Below are 23,915 nucleotides of genomic sequence, written 5' to 3'. Positions count from 1 at the left end.
GTTTGAGGAACAAGGACTGGGATATGGAGGTGGACAGTGAAAGAAGTTGAAAGATAGGAGGAGCTGCCAGATCGGGAAGAAATGAGATGGAATTCAAAGGAGAGAAAAAAAAGGGGGCAGTGGGATTAAAAAAAAATAATAATAATAATAATAAATAATAAAAGCCTTTCTGAAGCGTCTGGACCTGCACCGGCTACTGTGGTGTATTATTACACCCATGCTTCTAGGAAGTACTGCGTGAAAGACTGCATATATTAAAATTGTAATTTAATATATCCAACCTGTACCGAACAATGGCTTAAATTTCACGGTTTATTTCAGCTGTCTTTGAGGCCAACACTGCTCTAAATCATTAAATGAAGTAAAGAGATCTTCACTAAAAATATAATCTTTTGTTGTTCAAAATTGACAATTATGCAGTGTAATAATTTGCAAGGAGTAGTGCAATAAAAGTATGTCATAATTTAAGTAGGATTTACCATCCATTGTATGTGAAATTATGATCCTTGGTCAGGACAGTAGGGCCGTGGTTAGTGGTTTGTGAGAGAGAAGAGGGTGTAGTGGTCTTACAAGTGCCCATTGAGTCATTAAAACTCGCTCTTGGTGGGAGATGGTACCGGGATATGAACCCAGTACCTACCAGCCTTATGTCCGATGGCTTAACCATTACACCACTGAAGCCGGTTTTGTATGTACATTCATTTCAACTTATTTTCATGCTTATATCCAATTAAGGTTCAAGCATGCTGTCCTGGGCACACACCTCAGCTATCTGGGCTGTCTGTCCAGTTGTTAGTTGGTTAGTGGTTGTAGTGAGAAAGAAAAGAAAGAAAGAAATGTTTATTTAACGACGCACTCAACACATTTTATATACGGTTATATGGCGTCAGACATATGGTTAAGGACCACACAGATTTTGAGATGATGATGATAACTAGTTTAACGTGCCCATATACCACTAGGGTTTCGAACACGCCCATCCCGAGTCTGACCTCTGATAAGATCGGTGGCCTGTCTCGGGATGGAGGGGGGGGGGGGGGGGTGTGAAAATGGGCAGAATTTTGAAAATAACAATTAGTAAAGAAGTTAATAGTTTAAATAAAAAAATAAAAAGGTTACAAGCCAAAAATAAAAAAGAATTGACTGCTCGGCCGAATATTTATATAATTTGGAGCATTTTAGAAGGACAGTCCAAAATTAAATAAGAGAAAGAAGAGAGGATCGGACTATTTAATAATATTTTTTAAAAAGAAGTAATTTCTACATAAAATTTTGAACGCAGATCTAAAGTTTAAAGTCCGATCGATATGTCCATGTGAGTGGCCTCGTTAAGGCTGTTTGGGTGCACAGCTTAAAGGGATGAGATGGGTTGCATCCCGTCAAGAAAACCCCTAGATTGACAGTCGATAGACGTTGAAGGTGTAGTGCTGTGCTGAAATACAGATCTTGAGAAGCCGGATCCGTCTGAACGAGAGAGAGTATCAGACTAGGGTATAGTCCAGTCGTCATGGGTTGGTATAGTGGTGCGGACGGGCCCGACTCCGGAGGATACGAGATGGTATCACTATAAAGCAAGGTAAAGTCTAGAAAAAGAGTAGTAGGGGCTGACCCCGCTCCTATTTCTTCTTAGAGTGAGGCGGTCAATCTTCCAGTGCTGCTAGGACAGGCTCGGACATGTAGAGATTAAACGCGAACAACTGTGGCGTTCTGCAGAATGGCCATCATACAAGTCACACAAAAAACCAAGTCGACAGTCAGACGGAGAAATGACACGGAGGCAAGGAATCTTGCTAAAAAAGAATCCAACCTGGTGGTGCAGGCTGTCGAAACGAGAAGCGTTCTAGCGTTCAATCGGTTCCAATGGCCGCATACATCCCAGTAGAAAACTTCATTTCGCTGACAAAAACAACGAAATGAAGGACCCCCAAGTTGAGCACACGAACGCACGTGCAGTGTGCACAAGTGAAACAAACACGTCTTACCGCGTGGAGCTCCAGACTGGGAATGCAGATTTTGAGAGGAAACCCGCTGTCGCCACTACATGGACTACTCTTCCGATTAGCAGCAAGGGATCTTTTATTTGCGTTTCCCACAGGCAGGATAGCACAAACCATGGCCTTTGTTGAACCAGTTATGGATCACTGGTCGGTGCAAGTGGTTTACACCTACCCATTGAGCCTTGCGGAGCACTCACTCGGGGTTTGGCGTCGGTATCTGGATTAAAAATCCCATGCCTCGACTGGGATCCGAACCCAGTACCTACCAGCCTGTAGACCGATGACCTAACCACGACGCCACCGAGGCCGGTGGTTATAGTGAGAGACAAGAGGGTGTAGTAGTCTTACATCTACCCATTGAGTCGTTAAAACTCGCTCTGGGTGGGAGCCGGTACCGGGCTATGAACCCTGTACCTACCAGTCTTATGTCCGATGACTTAACAATGACACCACTGAGGCAGGTTCTGTATGTACATTATTTCTGGTAATAAACACACTAACCGATAGATCCCAGTTGTCAAAGCAACCCATTGTTAAAGTTGACCTCTTTTATAACAAAGGTGGCCTGGATTCACAAGACACCAGCCTCAGTGGTGTCATCTTTAAGCCATTGGACATAAGGCTGGTAGGTACTGGGTTCGCAGCCCAGTACTAGCTCCCACCCACAGCGAGTTTTAACGACTCGGCGAGTAGGTGTAAGACCACTACACCCTCTTCTCTCTCACTAACTACTAATAACTAACAATTAACCCACTGTCCTGGACAGACAGCCCAGATAGCTGAGGTGTGTGTGCCCAGGACTGCATGCTTGAACCTTAATTGGATATAAGCATGAAAATAAGTTGAAATGAAATGATGGTTTTGATGATTTTACCGCCCTAAAGCCCACAGCTAAAGGGTTTGTTTTGACTATTTGACCTATTCTCCGGAATAAAGAACCCTATTAAACAAGTCCAGTTGTCTGTTCGGGGGAAGTAACAATCACAAAGATATCTTTGAAGATAACAATCACCAGAGTAAAACCTACATTGTTTGATTTTACCCAGGTAATTTTTCCCTCTCCCCGAGGGGGTTGCAAAATATATTTATCATCCATTAAAGGCTTTTGTAGGAGATATTGCTGGCACTATAATTTGTGTCATCTCCTGCGATATTCTCCTAGGAGATATTGCTTCTTTTTATTATGTCACTGTATGTTTCAGCGCTAAACCTATTGTTAGTGACGTCATTCTGCTAATTAGCAAGTCTACCGCTGCCAAATATAGTGACATTCAACCCACATTACTGACATTGCTTACAATTGTTGCAAATGAAAAGAATAATAATGGATGATAAAAAGAATACCCCCCTCGTGTCTTGTGATATCACAATTTATTAGCACTCATTGATAAAAGTATAAAAATCCTCGGCTAACCTCAGATTTTATACTTTTTGTCAACTCGTGCTGATAAATTATCCACTCGGGGAGTATCCTTTATATCCTGGGAAGGGGTCCCGCTGTTATTTGTGCTACAGGCCCCGGCGGATCCTTAAACTGGCTCTGAATTATACTACTAGTATATTAGGACAAATATTTCAAAATCTTAGGTAACCAGAAGTCTTGACATGATTTTCATGTAGGTAACTGATTGTTTGGTTATGAGAACTTTACTTGGGTACCCAGTTGGTCATATAAGCCTAACACATTTTACTGTACAACACTGATATCCCAAGCGTATTGTATACAAAACTGATTAAGCAGTGAGTGTCGGGCCGCTACGCCTAACGGTCCTGGGGAAACCCCTGAGGAGTACTTTTAAATTGGACCACTATGCTGTATCCAAAAATCAATGTAAAATATTTTTGGAGAGACGTACATGAATTTCTGGAATAAAGTTCCGGTGATCCTGCAGTTTTCAACTTTTAGTTTTGGAATGTAACAATTCATGCCAGTTAGCAACTTGCTTAAAGTGACAAATCCTGTTTTTTAAAACTGCGAATTGTTTCTGGTGATCCCTGTGCATTTTTCATATTTTTAAAAATGTACATACCTTTGTTAGGCTTTAAGAAGTAACAATTATGGAGACATGCTTTTTTAGTTTTTTTTTTTTTAAGGGTACATTGTATTTCCCCTTTTCAACTTCACAGACTTGTGTTTCAGTCTATTGTAATGTTATCCCTGTTTACACCTTTGTAGATTAACAAACTTTAGTGTCCATTTTCACAGGTTGAAACTAGGGGCCGTGACTTTAAACTGAATTTTGCATAACCGACATGCAAATAAAACAATGGTTCATGTGAAATAATGTGTCCCTGTATATTATTTAATAAATTGTAAAACACAATTACTAATGAATAAAACCCTTGGATTAGTATTCGTTGAATGGGATAGCTAACCGGTGTAACCTTAGCTTAGCTTAGTAACTGGTTTAACGTGTCCATATACCACTAGGGTTTCGAACACTCCTATCCCTATAGGATTGGGGGTCTGACTCAGGACAGGGATACCGGTGTAACCAGTCACAGATTGTTCATGCATGTAATTACGTATTTAAGGTGATCTTAAATCTGTCTGGATTGTCTGTCTCGGATTCAAGGCTTTTTTCCATAGATAGGACAGTAAATGTCATGACCTTCGGTGTATCAGTCATGGGGTACTTCATGAGATGAGGAGAGGGGGGAGCCTGAGTCTATCAAAAGGAAGGATGAAAATGTTTATTTAACGACGCACTCAACACATTTTATTTACGGTCATATGGCGTCTGATAAAGTGCCATGGATCCATCACACGTGGGATCTCTTCTCTCTGTCTCTCTCTGTGTCTCTTCTCTCTGTCTCTCTCTGTCTCTGTCTCTCTCTCTTTTTTCTCTGTCTCTCTGCCTCTGTCTCTCTGTCTGTCTCTCTCTCTTGCACACACACACGCACACACACACACATAGAGACACACACACACACAGAGAGACACACACACTGGGCTACATTCAGCTTTTCAATACCATTAAAGGTTAATTTTATAATACAATTATGAACTATGAGCTATATGGCTTACAATGTGTTTTACTGTATACTTTGCATTTCCCAGTAACCAGTAAAAAGTGTTTATTCCTACTTTTGCTTTCATGTAAGTGCTGCAAAGCATCTTACAAAATACCTGTGCTAAACATTACAACTTTTATCTGAAAAGAAAGAAAGAAAGAAATGTTTTTATTTAACGACGCACTCAACATCTGATGTCGTTCTACACTAGGCCTATACAGCAGATGGGTGGGGGGGTGGGGGGGGGGGGTATACAAATTATGTCACTATTCATGATAGTTAACTCTAGGTCCTTTTCCCTTTAAACCAAAAAGCAGTTTTAATGTAGAATTTTCAGTAACTAAAGAAACCCGTAAAATAGCCTTTATTGGAATTGAAAACGTATATGTAATGTCCTCTCCTGATATTTGCCTACAACTTTAAGACTGATGCAAAAGCATCATTGTTATTGTATTACTACTATTGGGTAAACATATTCATATTATAGCCAACCTTCTTAATTTATTATATGTAACCCCACCCCACCCCACCCCCCCCACAAAAAAAAGAAAGAAGAAAGTTTGTTTTGTTTAACGACACCACTAGAGCACAAAGATTAATTAATCATCAGCTATTGGATGTCAAACATTTGGTAATTCTTAAACATGAAACCCGCTACATTTTTTCTAATGCAGCAAGGGATCTTTTATATATGCTCTTTCCCACAGACAGGATAGCACATACATGTATCATGGCCTTTGATATGCCAGTCATGGTGCACTGGCTGGAATGAGAAATAGTCCAGTGGGTCCACCGACGGGGATCGATCCCACACCGACCGCTCATCAAGCGAGCACTGTACTACTGGGCTACATCCCGTCCCTTATATGTACCAATGACTTAAATTAGTTTTTTCAATATTAATTTATTTAACTTTTACTCTTGTGTCATTTTGGAATGCTTCAGTATCTCTGCAGCAATTGGTCATCACTTGATATATTTTATATTTGTTTACAAGAAATGTTTTATTTAACGACGCACTCAACACATTTTATTTACGGTTATATGGCGTCAGACACATGGTTAAAAACCACAGAGATTTTGAGAGGAAACCCGCTCCGCCACTACATGGGCTACTCTTTCCGATTAGCAGCAAGGGATCTTTTATTTGCGCTTCCCACAAGCAGGATAGCACAAACCGTGGCCTTCGTTGAACCAGTTATGGATCACTGGTTGGTGCTAGTGGTTTACACCTACCCATTGAGCCTCGTGGAGCACTCACTCAGGGTTTGGAGTTGGTATCTGGATTAAAAATCCCATGCATCGACTGGGATCCGAACCCAGTACCTACCAGCCTGTAGACCAATGGCCTAACCACGACGCCACCGAGGCTGGTATATTATTTGTTTACAGTGTACATGTACTTAATGTGTCCCATTATTTAAAGTTGTTACTCTAGGTTACTCTGACCTTGTGTGAAATCTAATGAAATAGGAAATACTGTCTCCGTCTTTATATCCTGCACACTGCAGGTGTGGATTCAGGGGGAGGGTGCTAGGGGTGTGCTCCTCCAACTTTCAGTGTGCCTTGACAAATTCACTGCTTAGCAAATGAATACAATTAATGTATTTGCTTTTAGTTGGAGACATGTAATATCTTGGATCGTGTGATGTTTCTGCCGAAGGTTAATTGTTACATATGGATTGAACATCAGTGTAATTCTGAATACTAAAGGTGCCCTTTTCTAAATGTACTGTATGCAGATGCCCTTTTCAAACATAGCTCCTCTTCCTCAGAAAGATTCTGTATCTACCTCTGCAGTGTGTGAGTGTGTGTATGTATATATATAAATACAGTCAAACCTGTCTTAAGCAGTCACACAAGGGAGTAGATAAAAGTGGCCACTTAAGACAGGTGGCCGCTGATTGCTGGTTGCGACATATAGTCTTCAAAACATGTTGTTGTTTCTTGTTTTGGCGTCTTTACTGCTAATTAATGAATGTGTTCTTCACAGTTAACTATAATTTAACTTCAGGAAAAACTGCAACTGGAATGTATTAAATTAACCGTTCTCAACAAGTTTGTTTTCTCTTTCCATTTAATTATTTAATTTCTACTTCATGCAGTGTATTGTCATAGTAAGTGAATCTACAAATGTCAAGCGTAGCCTGCCCAGAGGCAATCAGATGCTTTCCATAGACATACTTTCTCAATTGATACGCAGTAGAGATGTTGGGAGTGAATGGGTACCCAGTACTAGTATTCCTGAAGGTGTGAAGATCGGTTATTTGCTGCGCCTTATCGCTGTTGTTAAATATCCCTTTTATATAATGGTAAACATTTACTGTGGCCGCTTAATACAGGTATTTTAGCTACTTGGGATCCGATTTGGCTTGCAACGTTAGACAGGTGACCGTGCGGGCGGGTGGGCAGGCATGTTATTGTGATATATTGGAATGTTTTTTGTTTTATTTTATTGAAATAAATGTTTAGCGAAAATATTAAGTCATATATATTTTGTTTTGTTTTCAGTTCTTCTAACATTCGTGAATTGCTGGGACGTGAAATGGGCAACACGGGTACAAGACGTCTTCACATACGCCAAGGTGGCCGCGTTAATTCTCATCATCATCACTGGATTCGTCCAGATGGGTAGAGGTGAGTTAGAGGTCATAGAGAGATTTCAGCATTTTTATTAGGGTACAAATCATATGTTGTTAAGTTTGATAGGAGACAGGGGTGTATGGCAGGTCCATAGGAACTGAGGTGGGGTGGGCGACTTTTGAAAAAAGAGATTGGGCCCCAATCTGATTAAAATTAGCTCTACTGGGTCTACCCAGGTAGATCTAACAGCATTGCTTGGACTCCCATGTCCAGGTGACATTTCATCTATAAATAACCATTCAAATATCAACCAATTACACTTCGCCGTTTATAGCGTTATTCGGGAGCATACAAATTCTAAAAATATCAGGTTAGGCTATTTATGTAATAGGCGAACTTGTTGGTCTATTTCAACATTAAAATACCAGGGGGAAAGTGCGGTAATAAACTCTGGATTGTATACTAGTATAAACAGATTTTATGGCTATACCTTCACAGGGTTTTTTTCCGTCTTTAAACGAATTTTATATAAAATTTTATATTGAAATTAGTTTCCGGCATACTTCGTAATTCACCCGAATCATTTCGTATACCCTTGGCATAATCCCGAATGTTTTCAAATTCTTTTTAAATCACTGGCATTATTTTGCAAGTAAGGTTTTGATTGGTCGAATGAAAGGTCAACTGGACATGAACTCCAACGGGCTGCTGTTAGATCCACATGTAATTTTAATTAGATTGATTGGGACCCATACATCCCCACCCCCCCAAACACAAACACTGCAGATATTGTTCCTACAGGCCTCAGGCTGCCGGTGTGGGCAACATTCGTTTTTAAAAATATAAATGAAATTGGTAGCAATCTCAGTGGCGGGACGTAGCCCAGTGGTACAGTGCACACCTGATGCGCGGTCGGTCTGGGATCGATCCCCGTTGGTGTGCCCATTGGGCTGTTTCTCGTTCCAGCCAGTGCACCACGACTGGTATATCAAAGGCTATGGTATGTGCTATCGTGTCTGTGGAATGGTGCATATAAAAGGTCCCTTGCTACTAATGGAAAAATGTAGCGGGTTTCTCTCTATGACTGTGTCAAAATGACCAAATGTTTGACATCCAATAGCCGATGATTAATAAATAAAGTGGTGTTGTTAAAAAAACCAAACTTCTTCTTATCTCAACTTGTGTCATCTGGAGAGTTCAGACTATATCTTGACATTGAGATATTGTTCGAAGGCATGTTTTGTTTATCAACAACTATTACGGTTATCTTGAACTGATATCTCTGAATTCAACCTTCCCTAGTGGCTGGTCAACTTGCCCCAGTCCCATTCTACTATTAATAATGATGATTGGTTTCTGGTAGTTTGGACGTATGGCCTCCACGGGTCCAAAATATTGGACTTGAGTACTCGAGAGTCAAACTCGACCTAGACCCGAGTACCCGACACTTATACTAGATGATATTGAGACTAAGGAATAAAGTAAAATAGCTTTATGCATCTTAATTCCAGTGCTGGACAGAACATTGATGTCAAACCATGCCATTGTATTGTATTCCACACATTCGACTTTTGTTTTCGCGCCATATCTTATAGATCTATAAGGTAACGGTGGCAACCATATGGCAAAATGCTGTAAAAAAAAAAGAAGAACTAAATGAGAATGCTCTTCCTTGCACGGGTACTCGAGTCCTGTGAATGGACTGTACTGGAGTACTGGAGTACTCGTAGAGACCCAATTTGGACGTGTATTTTATTCTTCCAGTTTAATTGGTTAAATAATGGTATATTGGCATATACAAACTTAAGGTATTACAATGAACTATCAAAGTTGTTTGCGAGTCTGTACTGTTCATTATTTCCTTAATTAGTGTACAGTTAAGAATGAAGACCGTCTCGACAGACGGCACTGTCCTTGTGATCAAGCTTTTGTCCCAGGCAGAGCACCAATCGGTGAACATTACAGATGTCATTCATCCTGTAGTTTTGTTACTGCAGTCCTGGCATGACAATGGTTTCGCATGCTTCAAACGCATGGAATTGGTTGACTGATAATTAGTAGAGCCAATTTATCTGTGCCGGTCTGGTTTTAGAAGACAAAAGCAGTTTAATAATTGTTCATTGCTTGTTTTACCACTAGGACAATTCACACCATTGAACCCTCAGGTTTATGTTCTGGCCTGAAATATATTGCAGTTCCACCACACCAAAATAGTAAAGGTCCATTTTTAATGAAATTGTCACAATATATTATGGACAGTAAAATGGGATTGGGGCGAGTTGGTAACTTTTTTTTGGGGGGGGGGGGGGGGGGGGGTCACTAAACAGTTTGGGGTGAGTTAATCAACTGCTGGGGCGAGTTAGTAGGCCCCCTTACTCCTCCTCAATGTCAAGTCCCTTTCAACATTCCTAGTTACATACGGCAAGCACTGGCGTAGGAAGTGGGGGGGGGGAGGGGGGCAAGGGGGCATCAGCTATTTAGTGTCACAGAGGTGGTGCAACCCTGCCTCTGCTCATATGCTCCTGATTATAGATAGACCTGGGCCCGTGCTTATAAAACTTTTAAGAGTCCAGACTCCATCTCAAATGATGTCACACCCATACAGTTTGTATGGCGTTGCCATGACGTTAGTGTCTCAGACTCTATTAGAGTCTCAAGTCTAGACTGTAAATGTTAAATTATAAGCACCAGGCCAGATACATAATAATGCTGTTGTGTTATACCTTGATTATACCTGACGGACTTGTTTACAGGAGAGCTCGAAGCTTTCGAGAAACCATTTCAAAACACGGAGACGGACATTGGAAAAATATCACTGGCCTTCTACTCAGGACTGTTTGCATACAATGGATGGTAAGATTGTAAACAATGTTTTAATTTTTTTTACTTATTTTTATACTAAAAGTTAAGGCATAGAACTTCTACAAGTTGAAGACAATACGATTTTAAGGGGCCTCTCGCAGTTATAAATTTATTTTTACAAGTGTACAAAGTTGGGGATCACACATTGTTTCTGGCACGTGTGCAGAGGGAGTTTTCGGGGTTTAAAACTCACTCCCTACTCCTAGCAAAAATTTCTTTTTAAAATAAAATTTTCCAAGGGAGCTTGATCTGAACCTTCTAAAGATACAGTCTAGACACACACATGTACAGACACAGACACACACACACACACACACACACACACACACACACACACACACACACACACACACAGAGACACACACACAGACACACACACACACACACACACAGACACACACAGACACACACACACACACACACAGACACACACACACACAGACACACACACACAGACACACACACAGACACACACACAGACACAGACACACACACACACAGACACACACACAGACACACACACACACACAGACGGACACACACATGTACAGACACAAACACACACATGTACAGACACAGACACACACGCACACACACACACACACACACACACACACACACACACACACACACACACACACACAGACGGACACACGCATGTACAGACACAAACACACACATGTACAGACACAGACAGACAGAGAGACAGACAGGCACACACGTACAGACACAGACACACACACAGACAGACACACACACACAGACACAAACACACAGACAGACAGACAGACACACACACACACACACATAAATACATAAACACACGCACACACATAGACACACACATGCACACACACCATCTCAATTTCACGCACCTGCGGTTAGGGCGAAATAGTAGACATATACCACTGAACTTCACTTTGTTTAAGTGGTGATTTCTCCAAATTGAAATCATTATATCATTGGTAATATGGTCTACACAAAAACACACTGTTCATTAAATGGTCAAAGTGAAGATTTAACAAGTAAGAATTACACTGTAGAAAAAATCTAAATCATTACACATTTATATAGTCATATTCTTTTCGTCTTTTTTTTTTTTTTTCGTTTAGGAATTACCTCAACTTTGTAATAGAAGAACTGAAGGATCCATACAAGTAAGTAAATGAAACTACTTTCATTGATAATATGCTTGACTGCACAACCAATAACGTCCACTGCACATGAGAGCAAATAGCTGAGAAAACTGTACTTAGGACTGTTTTTACTGGTCTCGGTGGTGTCATGGTTAAGCCATCAGATGTAAGGCTGGTAGGTACAGGGTTCGCAGCCCAGTACCGGCTCCCACCCAGAGTGAGTTTTAACGACTTAGTGGGTAGGTGTAAGGCCACACTACACCCTCTTCTCTCTCACTAACCACTAACCAACTAACAACTAACCCACTGATTTACTACTCTTGTACCCACTTACACAGATGCCTTTTTGCATATATGTATGTGTATGTATCGGAGGACATCCGGGTACGTGTGTACGTATTTGTTTGTGTATGGACATATGTGTTATATATTTATTATATGTACAGCAGTCATTTGGGGCTCCTATCCCTGACACTGCTATGTTTGTGATCTGGGACAAAAAAATTTTTTTTTAATAACCCACTGTACTGGACAGACAGCCCAGATAGTTGAGATATGTGCCCTGGACAGTGTGCTTGAACCTTAATTGGATATAAAAACAAAAATAAGTTGAAATGACATGAAATGAAATGAGACCGTTTCCTCAGCTGATAGCTCATAGCAATTTTACCATACACAATGAGATAAGTACTGAGCTAGTTTGCGGCTCACCATGACATTACTCAGACATCACTCCTAAGCAATTTTCCTGTTTCCATTAGTCATTTGATCTCAGCTGATAGCTCAGGTAGCCTGCACATGGTGATAGTTTTGCCATGCATGATAGCCAAAAATATAAAACATGATAGGTATACTCCTCAAGAACATATGAGGCAAAAAACTCAACAAAAGTCTCAAGTAACATTTTAGTTCTCATGTGCTGTTGCTTTGTCAAAGTAGCAATGTTAACACTTACGATTTAAGTAACTGTTACACATTGTTGTGGCATCACAATTTTAAAACATATATTTACATAGTTTAACAAAATAGTTAAAGTAATTGTAACACTTTGTATTATTATATAAGGAAACTGAAATACATGTATTTACTTAGTTCAACTAAGTTAAATAATTTTTTTTTTTTTTTTTTTTTTTTTTTTTTTGCAAATAAAGTTTTGTATTATATATACTCTTCAAAAAAAATAGGGGAACCTGAAATATTAATCTTAGACCGAACATACGTTTTGACCACAGACATCCTAGTGAAGAACGTTCAGGTCTGGTTATCAACACACCAAAATACATTCCATAGTTTGCACGTGCATCACGCAGTTGCCCCTTACATGTGCGTGGGGTGTCATTATCAATTTTGGCAATTTCCAGTAAGGTTGATTAATCACTGTGGAACATTATTTCTGTCAGTCTCTTTCATTCTGTTGATCATACAGTTGTTATTGTTTTGTTTTTAGTAATTTTTATTGTTTGAATTTGTGATTTACTGATAAAAAAACGTCAACTTTCAAATTTTACTTCTGACCCCAGTCGTCCTTCAAGATCTTTGGTGGTCATAAAACCTATTGTAATACTGAACTACCGGTTGTAATGTTTTCAAAATTAATTCACTATTATCATATAACCATTCCCCACAGCTAATATACCTTACAATTTTGGCAATTGTAAAATCTTATTAAGAGTTTCCCTACTTTTTTGGAAGAGTATATAATGTTACTAATTGTGGAATCCTTGAGATACCAAAAACCAAGAAGGAAAAGTAGTAAATGATTACAGCAAAATAATGAGTTATACATATTTAATTTTCCCACTGCTTTGTTCAGGAACTTGCCGAAGGCGATCTGGATTTCCATCATCATGGTGACGAGCGTCTACGTGATGACAAACATTGCCTACTTCTCCATCATCACCACCGACGAGATCCTCAGTGGGGCCGCTGTGGCCGTGGTGAGCAGACGTCACAGACATTGTACAGTGAAACCCCTCTAAACCAGACACCGGACACTCACAGGATCAAGTGAAAAATTTGGTTTCAAGGGGTATCAGATACTTGTACAGTGGAAACCCTCTAAACCGGACACTCACAGGACCAAGTGAAAAATCCGGTTTCAAGGGGTATCAGATACATTGTACAGTGGAAACCCTCTAAACCGGACACTCACAGGACCAAGTGAAAAATCCGGTTTCAAGGGGTATCAGATACATTGTACAGTGGAAACCCTCTAAACCGGACACTAATAGGACCAAGTGAAAAATCTGGTTTCAAGGGGTATCAGATACATTGTACAGTGGAAACCCTCTAAACCAGACAGGACTAAGTGAAAAATCCAGTTTCAAGGGGTATCAGATACATTGTACAGTGGAAACCCTCTAAACCGGACACTCGCAGGACCAAGTGAAAAATCCGGTTTCAAGGGGTATCAGATACATTGTACAGTGGAAACCCTCTAAACCGGACACTCGCAGGACCAAGTGAAAAATCCGGTTTCAAGGGGTATCAGATACATTGTACAGTGGAAACCCTCTAAACCGGACATTCGCAGGACCAAGTGAAAAATCCGGTTTCAAGGGGTATCAGATACATTGTACAGTGGAAACCCTCTAAACCAGACACTCACAGGACCAAGTGAAAAATCCGGTTTCAAGGGGTATCAGATACATTGTACAGTGGAAACCCTCTAAACCGGACACTCACAGGACCAAGTGAAAAATCCGGTTTCAAGGGGTATCAGATACATTGTACAGTGAAACCCCTCTAAACCAGACACTCACAGGACCAAGTGAAAAATCCGGTTTCAAGGGGTATCAGATACATTGTACAGTGGACACCCTCTAAACCGGACACTCGCAGGACCAAGTGAAAAATCCGGTTTCAAGGGGTATCCAGAGATTATGTTTTGTACTGAAATTCAAAAAGGGACCATGCAAAATTTTTGTTTTAGAAAGAATTCCAGTTTACAGAGGGTCTAGTTTTGAAGTGTTTCACTGTAGTTTGTTCTGCAAACCTGTGATAATTGAAAAGTTGCATAAACCAGATATTTCCAGTTACCTGAGGGTCTTGTTTTCAGGGGTTTCACTGTAGTTTGTTCTGCAAACCTGTGATAATTGAAAAGTTGCATAAACCAGATATTTCCAGTTTACTGAGGGTCTTGTTTTCAGGGGTTTCACTGTAGTTTGTTCTGCAAGCCTGTGATAATTGAAAAGTTGCATAAACCAGAGATTTCCAGTTTACTGAGGGTCTTGTTTTGAGGGGTTTCACTGTAGTTTGTTCTGCAAACCTGTGATAATTGAAAAGTTGCATAAACCAGATATTTCCAGTTTACTGAGGGTCTAGTTTTCAGGAGTTTCACTGTAGTTTGTTCTGCAAGCCTGTGATAATTGAAAAGTTGCATAAACTAGAGATTTCCAGTTTACAGAGGGTCTTGTTTTGAGGGGTTTCACTGTAGCTAACCCCTGCATTTGCCCAACAGCAATGAGCACTTTCGTTTTATGTAGACTATATTCAGTTTTTACCCACAGCTTGAGGTTGTATGCTGTATGTAATGTTTTACTTTATTTTATTTCAGTTGCATTTTGACCAAATTGATGCAAGTAATTGTCAATGCTTGCTAGACTGGTTTCGGTGCCTAATATGATGGGGGGGGGGGAGAACCAGTCAAATAATCCATATCCACTGAACTGAGCCCAGCTTGTTTGAGATTTTGATTTTAAATTTTAAATTGCATTCATATCTAAACTTACCTTGTACTTCTGTGGACACAACTACTAATGATTAAAAATTAGACCTTAATTTCTCTGTGGCCCTCGGTGGCGTCGTGGTTAGGCCATCGGTCTACAGGCTGGTAGGTACTGGGTTCGGATCCCAGTCAGGGCATGGGATTTTTAATCCAGATACCAACTCCAAACCCCGAGTGAATGCTCCGCAAGGCTCAGTGGGTAGGTGTAAACCACTTGCACCGACCAGTGATCCATAACTGGTTCAACAAAAGCCATGGTTTGTGCTATCCTACATGTGGGAAGTGCAAATAAAAGATCACTTGTTGCTAATCGGAAAGAGTAGCCCATGTAGTGGTGACAGTGGGTTTCCTCTCAAAATCTGTGTGGTCCTTAACCATATGTCTGACCCCATATAACCGTAAATAAAATGTGTTTAGTGCGTTGTTAAATAAAACATTTCTTTCTTTAATTTCTCTGTGCTGTTTCAATATCCTGTTTCATACATGTATAATTCTGTGTAGACTTCTAATTAATTTTGTCTGTTTTTTTTGTTTTTTTAGATGTTTTCAAAGCGTATGTATGGCGTCATGTGGTGGATTATGCCAGTGTTTGTGTCCTTGTCGACATTTGGTGGTGTTAACGGCATTCTTTTCACAACATCAAGGTTTGTGTTTCTTTCGTTCTAATTCTAGACACCATGTAGTCTTTGTTGAATGATACATGTAGCTGTGTGATGCATGGGATAACTTTAGATTAGTATCAACAAAGATCTGGCCTGCTGCTTATAAAACGTCTAGACTCGAGACTCTAATGGAGTCTGACACACTAATGTCATGACAACAGCATACAAATTGTATGCGTGTGACGTCATTAGGGGGCCCAGGGGCCTGTCCCCCCCCCCCCCCTATATTTTATTATATATTAATTTTCATTTTTTTTTACGATTCCCTCCAAACCTCCCCCAAAGTTCCATTGGCATTCCACCTCATGTCATTGAGCCCCCCCCCCCCCAAATGGATTTTCTGGATCATCCGCCAGTGCATTTAGTTTAGACTCGAGACTCTACTCATAGAGTCTGAGACTTTAACGCCATGGCAATGCCATATAAATTATATGCATATTTGTGATGTCATTAAAGATTTGAGTCTCCAATCTAAAAGGTTTATAATCACGGGCCCAGGGAGCAGATGGTAGACTGGAGTCGAGCAAGGCATGAGAAATATATGAGTGACAGTATTGATTGATTTCATGTTTTAATCATGACAGATTAGTAGTAGTCAACCAAGATGAAGTCCATAACAATGTAACAGAGCCATTTGACACGAAACATTGACGTTGTTGTCAGTCATTTAAAAATGATGCTACTACAACAACAATGAAATATAGCAGATATGTTTTAGTACAAGGATCCTTCATGTGTGTGTGCAAATGCTGAATAAAAAAAGAAACAATTGTTAGGAAAATGTGAAAGTAGCATTTTTGTAGAAAACCAAGTAGGGTATGTTTTTTTAAAAAGAGAGAGAGAGAAAAAGGTGTTTTTTTGAGGCAAATGTCAAAGTAGCGCTTCTATAGAAAACCAAAAAGGGTCTTAAAAAAACGAGAAAAAAACGAAGGGTCTTTTACAGGGTTTGTGGCATTTTAAATTGGAAAATGGCTTTTGCAGCTTTAATTTGTGTTGTTATTGTTGTTGTTATTGTCATTATTCTGTGTCTAATTGCAGACTGTTCTACGTGGGTGGGCGAGAAGGTCACATGCCACAAATACTTAGTATGGTCCAGATCCAACGAATGACTCCATTGCCGGCCTGTCTGTTCATGGTAAGACATTTTTCCATCATGAGTGCCTTTCCTTTCAAAATTAATTACAGATGAAAAATGTATAGAGGATACTCCCCTCATGTCTTGTGATATTATAATTTATCAGCACGAGTTGATAAAAGTATGAAAGCCGAGGATTTTTATACTTTTATCAACTAGTGCTGATAAATTATGATATCACAAGACACGAGAGGGTATTCTTTTTATCAACCATTATCATTCTTTTCAGTTGCTACAATTGTAAACAATGTCAGCAATGTGGGTTGAATGTCACTATATTTGGCAGTGGTAGACTCGTTAACTAGCAGAACGACAGTGGCAAGACGTCACTAGTGATAGGTTTAGCGCTGTTTCATACACAGTGATGTAACAAAATAATGTCTTGTGATTAAAATTTGACCAATCAAGATTATTAGAAGTGATATCTCCTAGGAGAATATCGCAGGAGATGACACAAAATATAGTGCCAGCAATATCTCCTACAAAAGCCTTTAATGGGTGATAAATTGAATTACTTGTAATTTAGTAATATCAAGCATGAGAATTCTGTTTCATTGTGTGTTTTCAGGGTCTGCTGACTTTGGTCTACTTGACATCATCGGATATCTATGCTCTGATTAACTATGTCGGATTTGCCACATGGTTGTCAATTGGTTTGTCTATTGTGGTGCTCCTGTATCTGAGGTGGAAGAGACCCAACATGCCGCGACCCATCAAGGTGAGAGGTCATCAGCAGCAACGGTTAATATGTCTTAGTATGACATGTCTGGTGTGCCAGAAACTAAAACCTCAAATCTTTTGCTGTTGCTCTTATGTACATAACTGGTGTTTTATAATAATAAAAAAAATTAACAAAGGAAATAAAAATTCATGTAATAGTCCCTGAATACCTAGTGCAACAGAGATGCATTATGCAGAGGGGTGGTGGTGAGGTATATAAGTACATACCTTTAGGCCCATTGGAACTGTAGGGGGCTCTGTCCTTTCAAGTAAGGCCCAAAATATATACTTGTTTTAAATTCTCATCCTATAACTTACCCATGATATCCATGTCATAAACCCATGTGATAATTTAGTGTATTAACCCGGTTAATAATGGTATTCAAATTTAAAAGTATATGAAAATTTGCAAGATCTCTAGGTAAGAATGTGTTGTTGTCAATAGGTCATTTGTTTAAAAACCAACAAGACCTGTATACCTGAGCATAACGTTTTCATAAGATTTAGTCAAATTAATTTGTGCTAATTGTGATGACGTCATATTACTGATGAAGGCAACTTTCATACTGTGATTTACTAAATGTTGAATGGAAATGTTATCTTAGAAATGTTATAGGATAAATAGAATTCATTACTCATGTTTTTTTAACATTTCAACCTCATCTAGTTCATGAGTATTTGTCTTGGCAGAGCCTCAACAAATTAACAGATTAATGTAGACTTGGTTGATATTTTCCATATTGAAAAACACTCATGACAAATCGTCTGTCTGTCTGTCTGTCTGTCTCTCTCTCTCTCTGTCTTTCTCTCTCTGTCTGTCTGTCTGTCTGTCTGTCTGTCTCTCTCTCTCTCTCTCTCTCTCTCTCTCTCTCTCTCTCTGTGTGTCTCTCTCTCTCTCTCGCTCTCTCTCTCTCTATCTATCTATCTGTATAGCTCTCTCTCTCTATCTATCTATCTGTATATATATATTTATGAACTTGTATATACATGTATGAACCAAAAATGTGCTTGAGCTCCTCCCTCACTATAGCTCCCCCATTTGCATATCATTACTATAGGCCACGCTAGAGATTTTCTAATCTATTAGAATGCTACGATATCATTGTAGGCTAAAACACATGCCATAATGACATCATAGCATATGACTCTTATACCATGTAGTGCTAAGATAGCTATGAAAATATGGCCTTTGAATTTGCTTTTATTATCAGAACTTGTAATATATTTAAACACTGGAACTGTATTGATACAGACAACTACTGTAACATAGAATAGTACCGGGTATATAACATACGATTACACATTTTTCGACATTTACATGACTGGGTTTTTGTTTTGTTTTGTAGGTTGGTCTTGTGTGGCCGATCATATACACTCTGTGTTCTATATACCTGGTTGTGTTACCTCTCTATGCTAGTCCAGTAGAAACGGGTAAGTCAAACTTTTGGAGCACATTTTAAATACATACTTTTATATGATAACAATATTGATAGTATATTGCAAAGATATTCAAATAGAACAGAACTTTAGTTACCGTCCTAGCCCCACTCTCATTAACTGTCATCAGACGAAAACACAGAATAAAAAAATACAAATTGTTAAGTTTCTTTTAGGTAGATTTCTTATTTTAAGGATTACAAGGTCAAGGGGAGGTAACCCGACAGACATAAGAATTAGAAACATTGAAGGTAGTAATTTTAATAGAAGTGAAAATATTTTTAACCTAGTTACTCATGACAAAATATTCAAAGTTCAGTAAAAGATATTTTAGTGTTTTTTAATGTTATTATAAATATGTTTTTGTATTTTTATGTTCAGCTGTAGGAACCAATAATTATAAATACAAAGCTCAAGTTGTTAGTAGAAAAGATAATAATAAAACAAGATTTCATGTGCAAGCAGGGGGGGGGGGGCGGTAGGGGGGGGGCATGTACCAGCCAGCGATGGTTTTTATATATTTATAATTGTACAATATATTTATATATATGTGTGGGGGCCCACTTTTTGGAACCTGCTTACACCTGTGAACTTTTAAAATTTGGTTTCTTGACATTTTTATGGGATGTTGATTTTTAAACTTTACAGTTTACATTATTATTTCTACATCCCTTAGCAAACACAATAACATATTTTCATTCACTCACAGCACAGTTTTTGTACTGATTCTTGTACATGTATGAACATACACATGTATGTGTATTGTATATAAATTTAAATAACGTTCAAATGATACAAAAATGTATATGGTGTAGTTTTCGTTTTATAAGATTTTTTGGCGAGCGAAGTACCGTACTCAACTTTCTTGACATGTGGGAACCTGTTGGTAACCTGAACAACCATTGTCAACTTACTTCAATGTCTGTGCTGGGGTGTCATTAAACATTAATTGTAAAGTAAACTGGCCTGTCTTAAGTAACTATATTTTACATTAAAATGAGGATACTACAGTGTAACTCCTCCAAATCGGACACCCTTGGGACCAAGTAAAAAGTCCAGTTTTAAGAGGTATCCGGTTTAGAGAGGTTCTCTTCTGTACAGATATTTAAACAGGGACCATGACAAATATCCGGTTTTGATGGAATTCCAGTTTACAGAGGGTCTGGTTTTGAGAGGTTTCACTATATTTGATTGTCAACTAAGATTAATGTGTGTAAATGATTGTCTTGCAGGTATTGGCTGTATGATCATTGCCTCTGGTGTCCCAGTGTACATAATATTTATCTACTGGGAAAACAAGCCAAAAGGATGGTATAATATGCTTGGTAAGTTATCACTTCTTCATATTGTAAAGGTTACACACCGCCATTAATTACTCCATGCAGTTCAATACAATTTCTATGTCAGAATATATATTCTGTGAAAAATACAACACTGTCGAGAGGGTCATGTGACTGCTAATTTTAGGGAGTGCTTTCAACTGACAAGTACCGTGTAAAAAATCAACATACAATGTAGGTGGATCATGAAATTTTTCAATTAATGGCCCCTGTTCCTAACCACCGCCTCTTGTTGCTGTTGTGCAAGTGGTACCATGCTATTTTCACAGTTGTTATCAGTTAGTACTACATATAACAAGTTACTTCAAATCAATGGGTTATTTAAATACTACAGAGGTCAACCTATGTGTAATCATCAAAGCAAGATTTCAAAAAGCATATCAGCATTTTTAAGTATTTGTTTTATGAGGAACTATCTCGTAAACCGGACTATATTAAGCTGCTACAGAAAGTAACGACAAGAAAAATGGTGGTGTGTTGTCTGAAATTACAACATTATCCTGATGCATCTTGGGAATTACTAATAATAATCTCTTTGTAAATAATTAGTTTGATAACAAAATTTGTGCATTGAAATAGAAAAAGGACAATAGATGTGCAAGAAACATTAAAACTGGTGCATGCAAAAAATAAATTTTAGTTCTGAATATATTTTATTTTACTGATTTGTGTTGTATGTTTTCTTCTCAGACTTTTATAATAAATATGGTCTCTTTTTCAGACAACATCACGATTTTCCTGCAGAGACTTTTGATGGTGGTTCCAGAAGAGAAGAAAATGTCTTGATAATTCTGATATGTAATGCTCTTGTGACAATTTTGTTCTCGGCAAGCTGTGATGAATGATTTGGCAGTTTTCATATTTCACTTCATATAGTGGTAGCCATTTTGGATTTGGTCATCTTATGAATTATGGCAACATATTTTACCAAAATTATTTGAAGGAACATACCGGTAGTTATTTTTTTCCCCCCTGAATATATTGATGAATCCAAATCAGTTATCTGATCTTGTTCAGAACAAAAATGGACCCTAGCTAGTACATACAGATGATACATATAATATACTGACACGCCAAAAAACCTACACCATTCTTAGACCGATTTGGAAGTTATATAAATCATTTACATAATTCTCCTGCTTCGTGTGAACAGCTGATTGCTATACAAGAGTGATTCACATCATGGAAGTGTACATGATATCATAAGATTAAAATGTTCTGTGATATACATGTATGCATCTTACCGGTGATTAGACTTGACTTGGTATTTAACGTGCTCATATACCTCTATGGTTTTGAACACACCTATCCCGAGTCCGGCATCCAATAAGATCGGGGGTCTGACTCGGGACAGGAATGGGATTAGAACATAAACAGTAAAACCCCTCTGAACAGGACACCCGATGGACCACGTAAAACATCGAGTATTCAGAGGTATCTGGCTTAAAGGTGGGGTTTTCTTGATTGAAGCAAAGGTCTTTGTTGGGACCATGAAAAATGTCCAGTTTTGAGAGAATTCCAGTTTACTGAGGGTCTGGTTTTGAGAGGTTTCAGTATAAAGTACACGTATAGACAAATTTCAAAACCAAGAAATTCATTCGAGTGCAGTTAATATGTCGTCTAAAAACTGAGCCGCGCGTCTTCAGTGCGCCAGTATTCATATATTTAAAGTTTATGTGATAGTTTACATACTCAAAAACCTTCTATAATTAAAAAAAACTAAATAAAAAGTGAAGTTTTGAATCACTAAGTATGTGCTAGTTATAGTATATGCTGTAGTTAAACTATATGTTGTTAATTATCAGATGCGTGTACAGGGAATTGTGCAGGTTGGGTTCAGGACTATGGCGAGTGAAGTGTTATGGGGGGGGGGGTGTCGGGTCGTGCTCCCAGAAATAAAATACATTTTTTTTTAAATTGTTGCAGGGAGGTGCTTTGACCCCCCCCCCCCCCCCCAGATATTGATTCAAAGGTGTCAAAACTAGATGTATGTTGTGTTATCAGATACTGAATTCGGATATTGATTCAAAGAAGGAGTAAAAACTAGATGTATGTTGTGTGTTATCAGATAATGAACTCAAATATTGATTCAAAGAAGGTGTAAAAATTAGATGTATGTTGTGTGTTATCAGATAATGAACTCAGATATTGATTCAAAGAAGGTGTAAAAACTAGATGTATCTTGTGTGTTATCAGATAATGAACTCTGTCCTGCTCGTAGTCTTGTTTTGTCGTGCTATTCTTCATTAGAATATGAGGTGAATCTGTACTCGAATTGGGTTACAGCTCTTTAGTCCGAAGGTTCAACACTAACCCTAACCCTAGGTTCAGTAGTCTGAAGGTTCAGTAATCCAAAGGTTTATAGACCTAACCCCGGACTATTGAACCTTCAGACCATTGAACGTTCAGACTATAGAGTGGTCCCCCTCAAATTGTACTTGGCATGTCCACTGTCAGTTGCGAGTAGCTACCACAAATAAAGACTTACACATACATGAATTTAAGGGAGTGTCTGGGATACGCACATACCTTTCGACCTTCAAAATGCTCCCAAAATCTGGTGTGTAACATGTTTTTAATCCATTAATAATTTTTAGTGGGATGAAAGTAATATCTTTGTTGCACTACCTCCTGAGAAAAATCTTACATCTGCCCATGATAGAAAAATAATGTGTCTGCATCCTGATTATATTGAGCCTAGCTGAAGATTTTCTGTAAATAGCAGCTAATTTTCTGACTGGTATCTATTAGTTGCATAGCTGTCAAAATATTAAAATTCACTGTTGCTTTATGAAAGAATGGTTGGTTCCAGTATTGTGAAATGAAATGGAAAAAAGATGTGCATTTTGTGCATAAAACATGTAGTTTTTATGTTTGCTCTTTGTGTTAGTAGAGCTACGTTTTTGTGTACCATTTTCAATTTCCATTTGTTGATGTCAATCTAGATTGATCTAGTTTTTGCCATCTGCTGGCATTATTTTTTGTTCTTTATATCAGTAGCTTTGTTTTTCTTTTGCATTTATTTTTGTCACTCTAGATTTGTCTATCCTGCCATATTTTGACATTATTTGTTTTATTCACTTATTTGTTTTAATACAGTTTACCAAGGGAATTTTTGATGGCTACTGTCAGCAGAATGTCATGACTATTCATGAATGAAGAAATTACACTTTTTAAACAAATGTTATGTTTTTGCAGAAATATTAAGAAGCCGATCATGAAATTGATTTAATTTTTATGACTGTATTGATATACATGTATACTCTATGCATGTATTTTAGAGGAATACATTCTTTCAGTA

At 38.6% G+C, this 23,915-nt stretch overlaps 1 protein-coding gene across 2 annotated transcripts in view; it reads left to right on the top strand.

The window, feature by feature from the left end:
* Positions 1–23,915, top strand: part of LOC121384582 (Y+L amino acid transporter 2-like) — a 60,642-nt gene extending 36,727 nt beyond the window's left edge. For both annotated transcript variants that reach the window (XM_041515039.1, XM_041515040.1), the window contains exons 2-11: positions 7,524–7,649; positions 10,349–10,448; positions 11,570–11,614; positions 13,407–13,530; positions 15,861–15,964; positions 17,021–17,117; positions 17,686–17,835; positions 19,184–19,268; positions 20,507–20,599; positions 21,336–23,915. In XM_041515039.1, the coding sequence (XP_041370973.1) occupies positions 7,524–7,649; positions 10,349–10,448; positions 11,570–11,614; positions 13,407–13,530; positions 15,861–15,964; positions 17,021–17,117; positions 17,686–17,835; positions 19,184–19,268; positions 20,507–20,599; positions 21,336–21,400 (989 nt within the window). In that variant the 3' untranslated portion in view covers positions 21,401–23,915. The remainder of the gene's footprint in view (positions 1–7,523; positions 7,650–10,348; positions 10,449–11,569; positions 11,615–13,406; positions 13,531–15,860; positions 15,965–17,020; positions 17,118–17,685; positions 17,836–19,183; positions 19,269–20,506; positions 20,600–21,335) is intronic.

The sequence above is a fragment of the Gigantopelta aegis genome, chromosome 10 (genome assembly GCF_016097555.1).
Source record: "Gigantopelta aegis isolate Gae_Host chromosome 10, Gae_host_genome, whole genome shotgun sequence".
NCBI classification, from domain to species: Eukaryota; Metazoa; Mollusca; class Gastropoda; order Neomphalida; family Peltospiridae; genus Gigantopelta; species Gigantopelta aegis.
The sequence above is the reverse complement of the archived record's forward strand: the minus strand, read 5'-3'. Positions and strand labels throughout refer to the sequence as shown.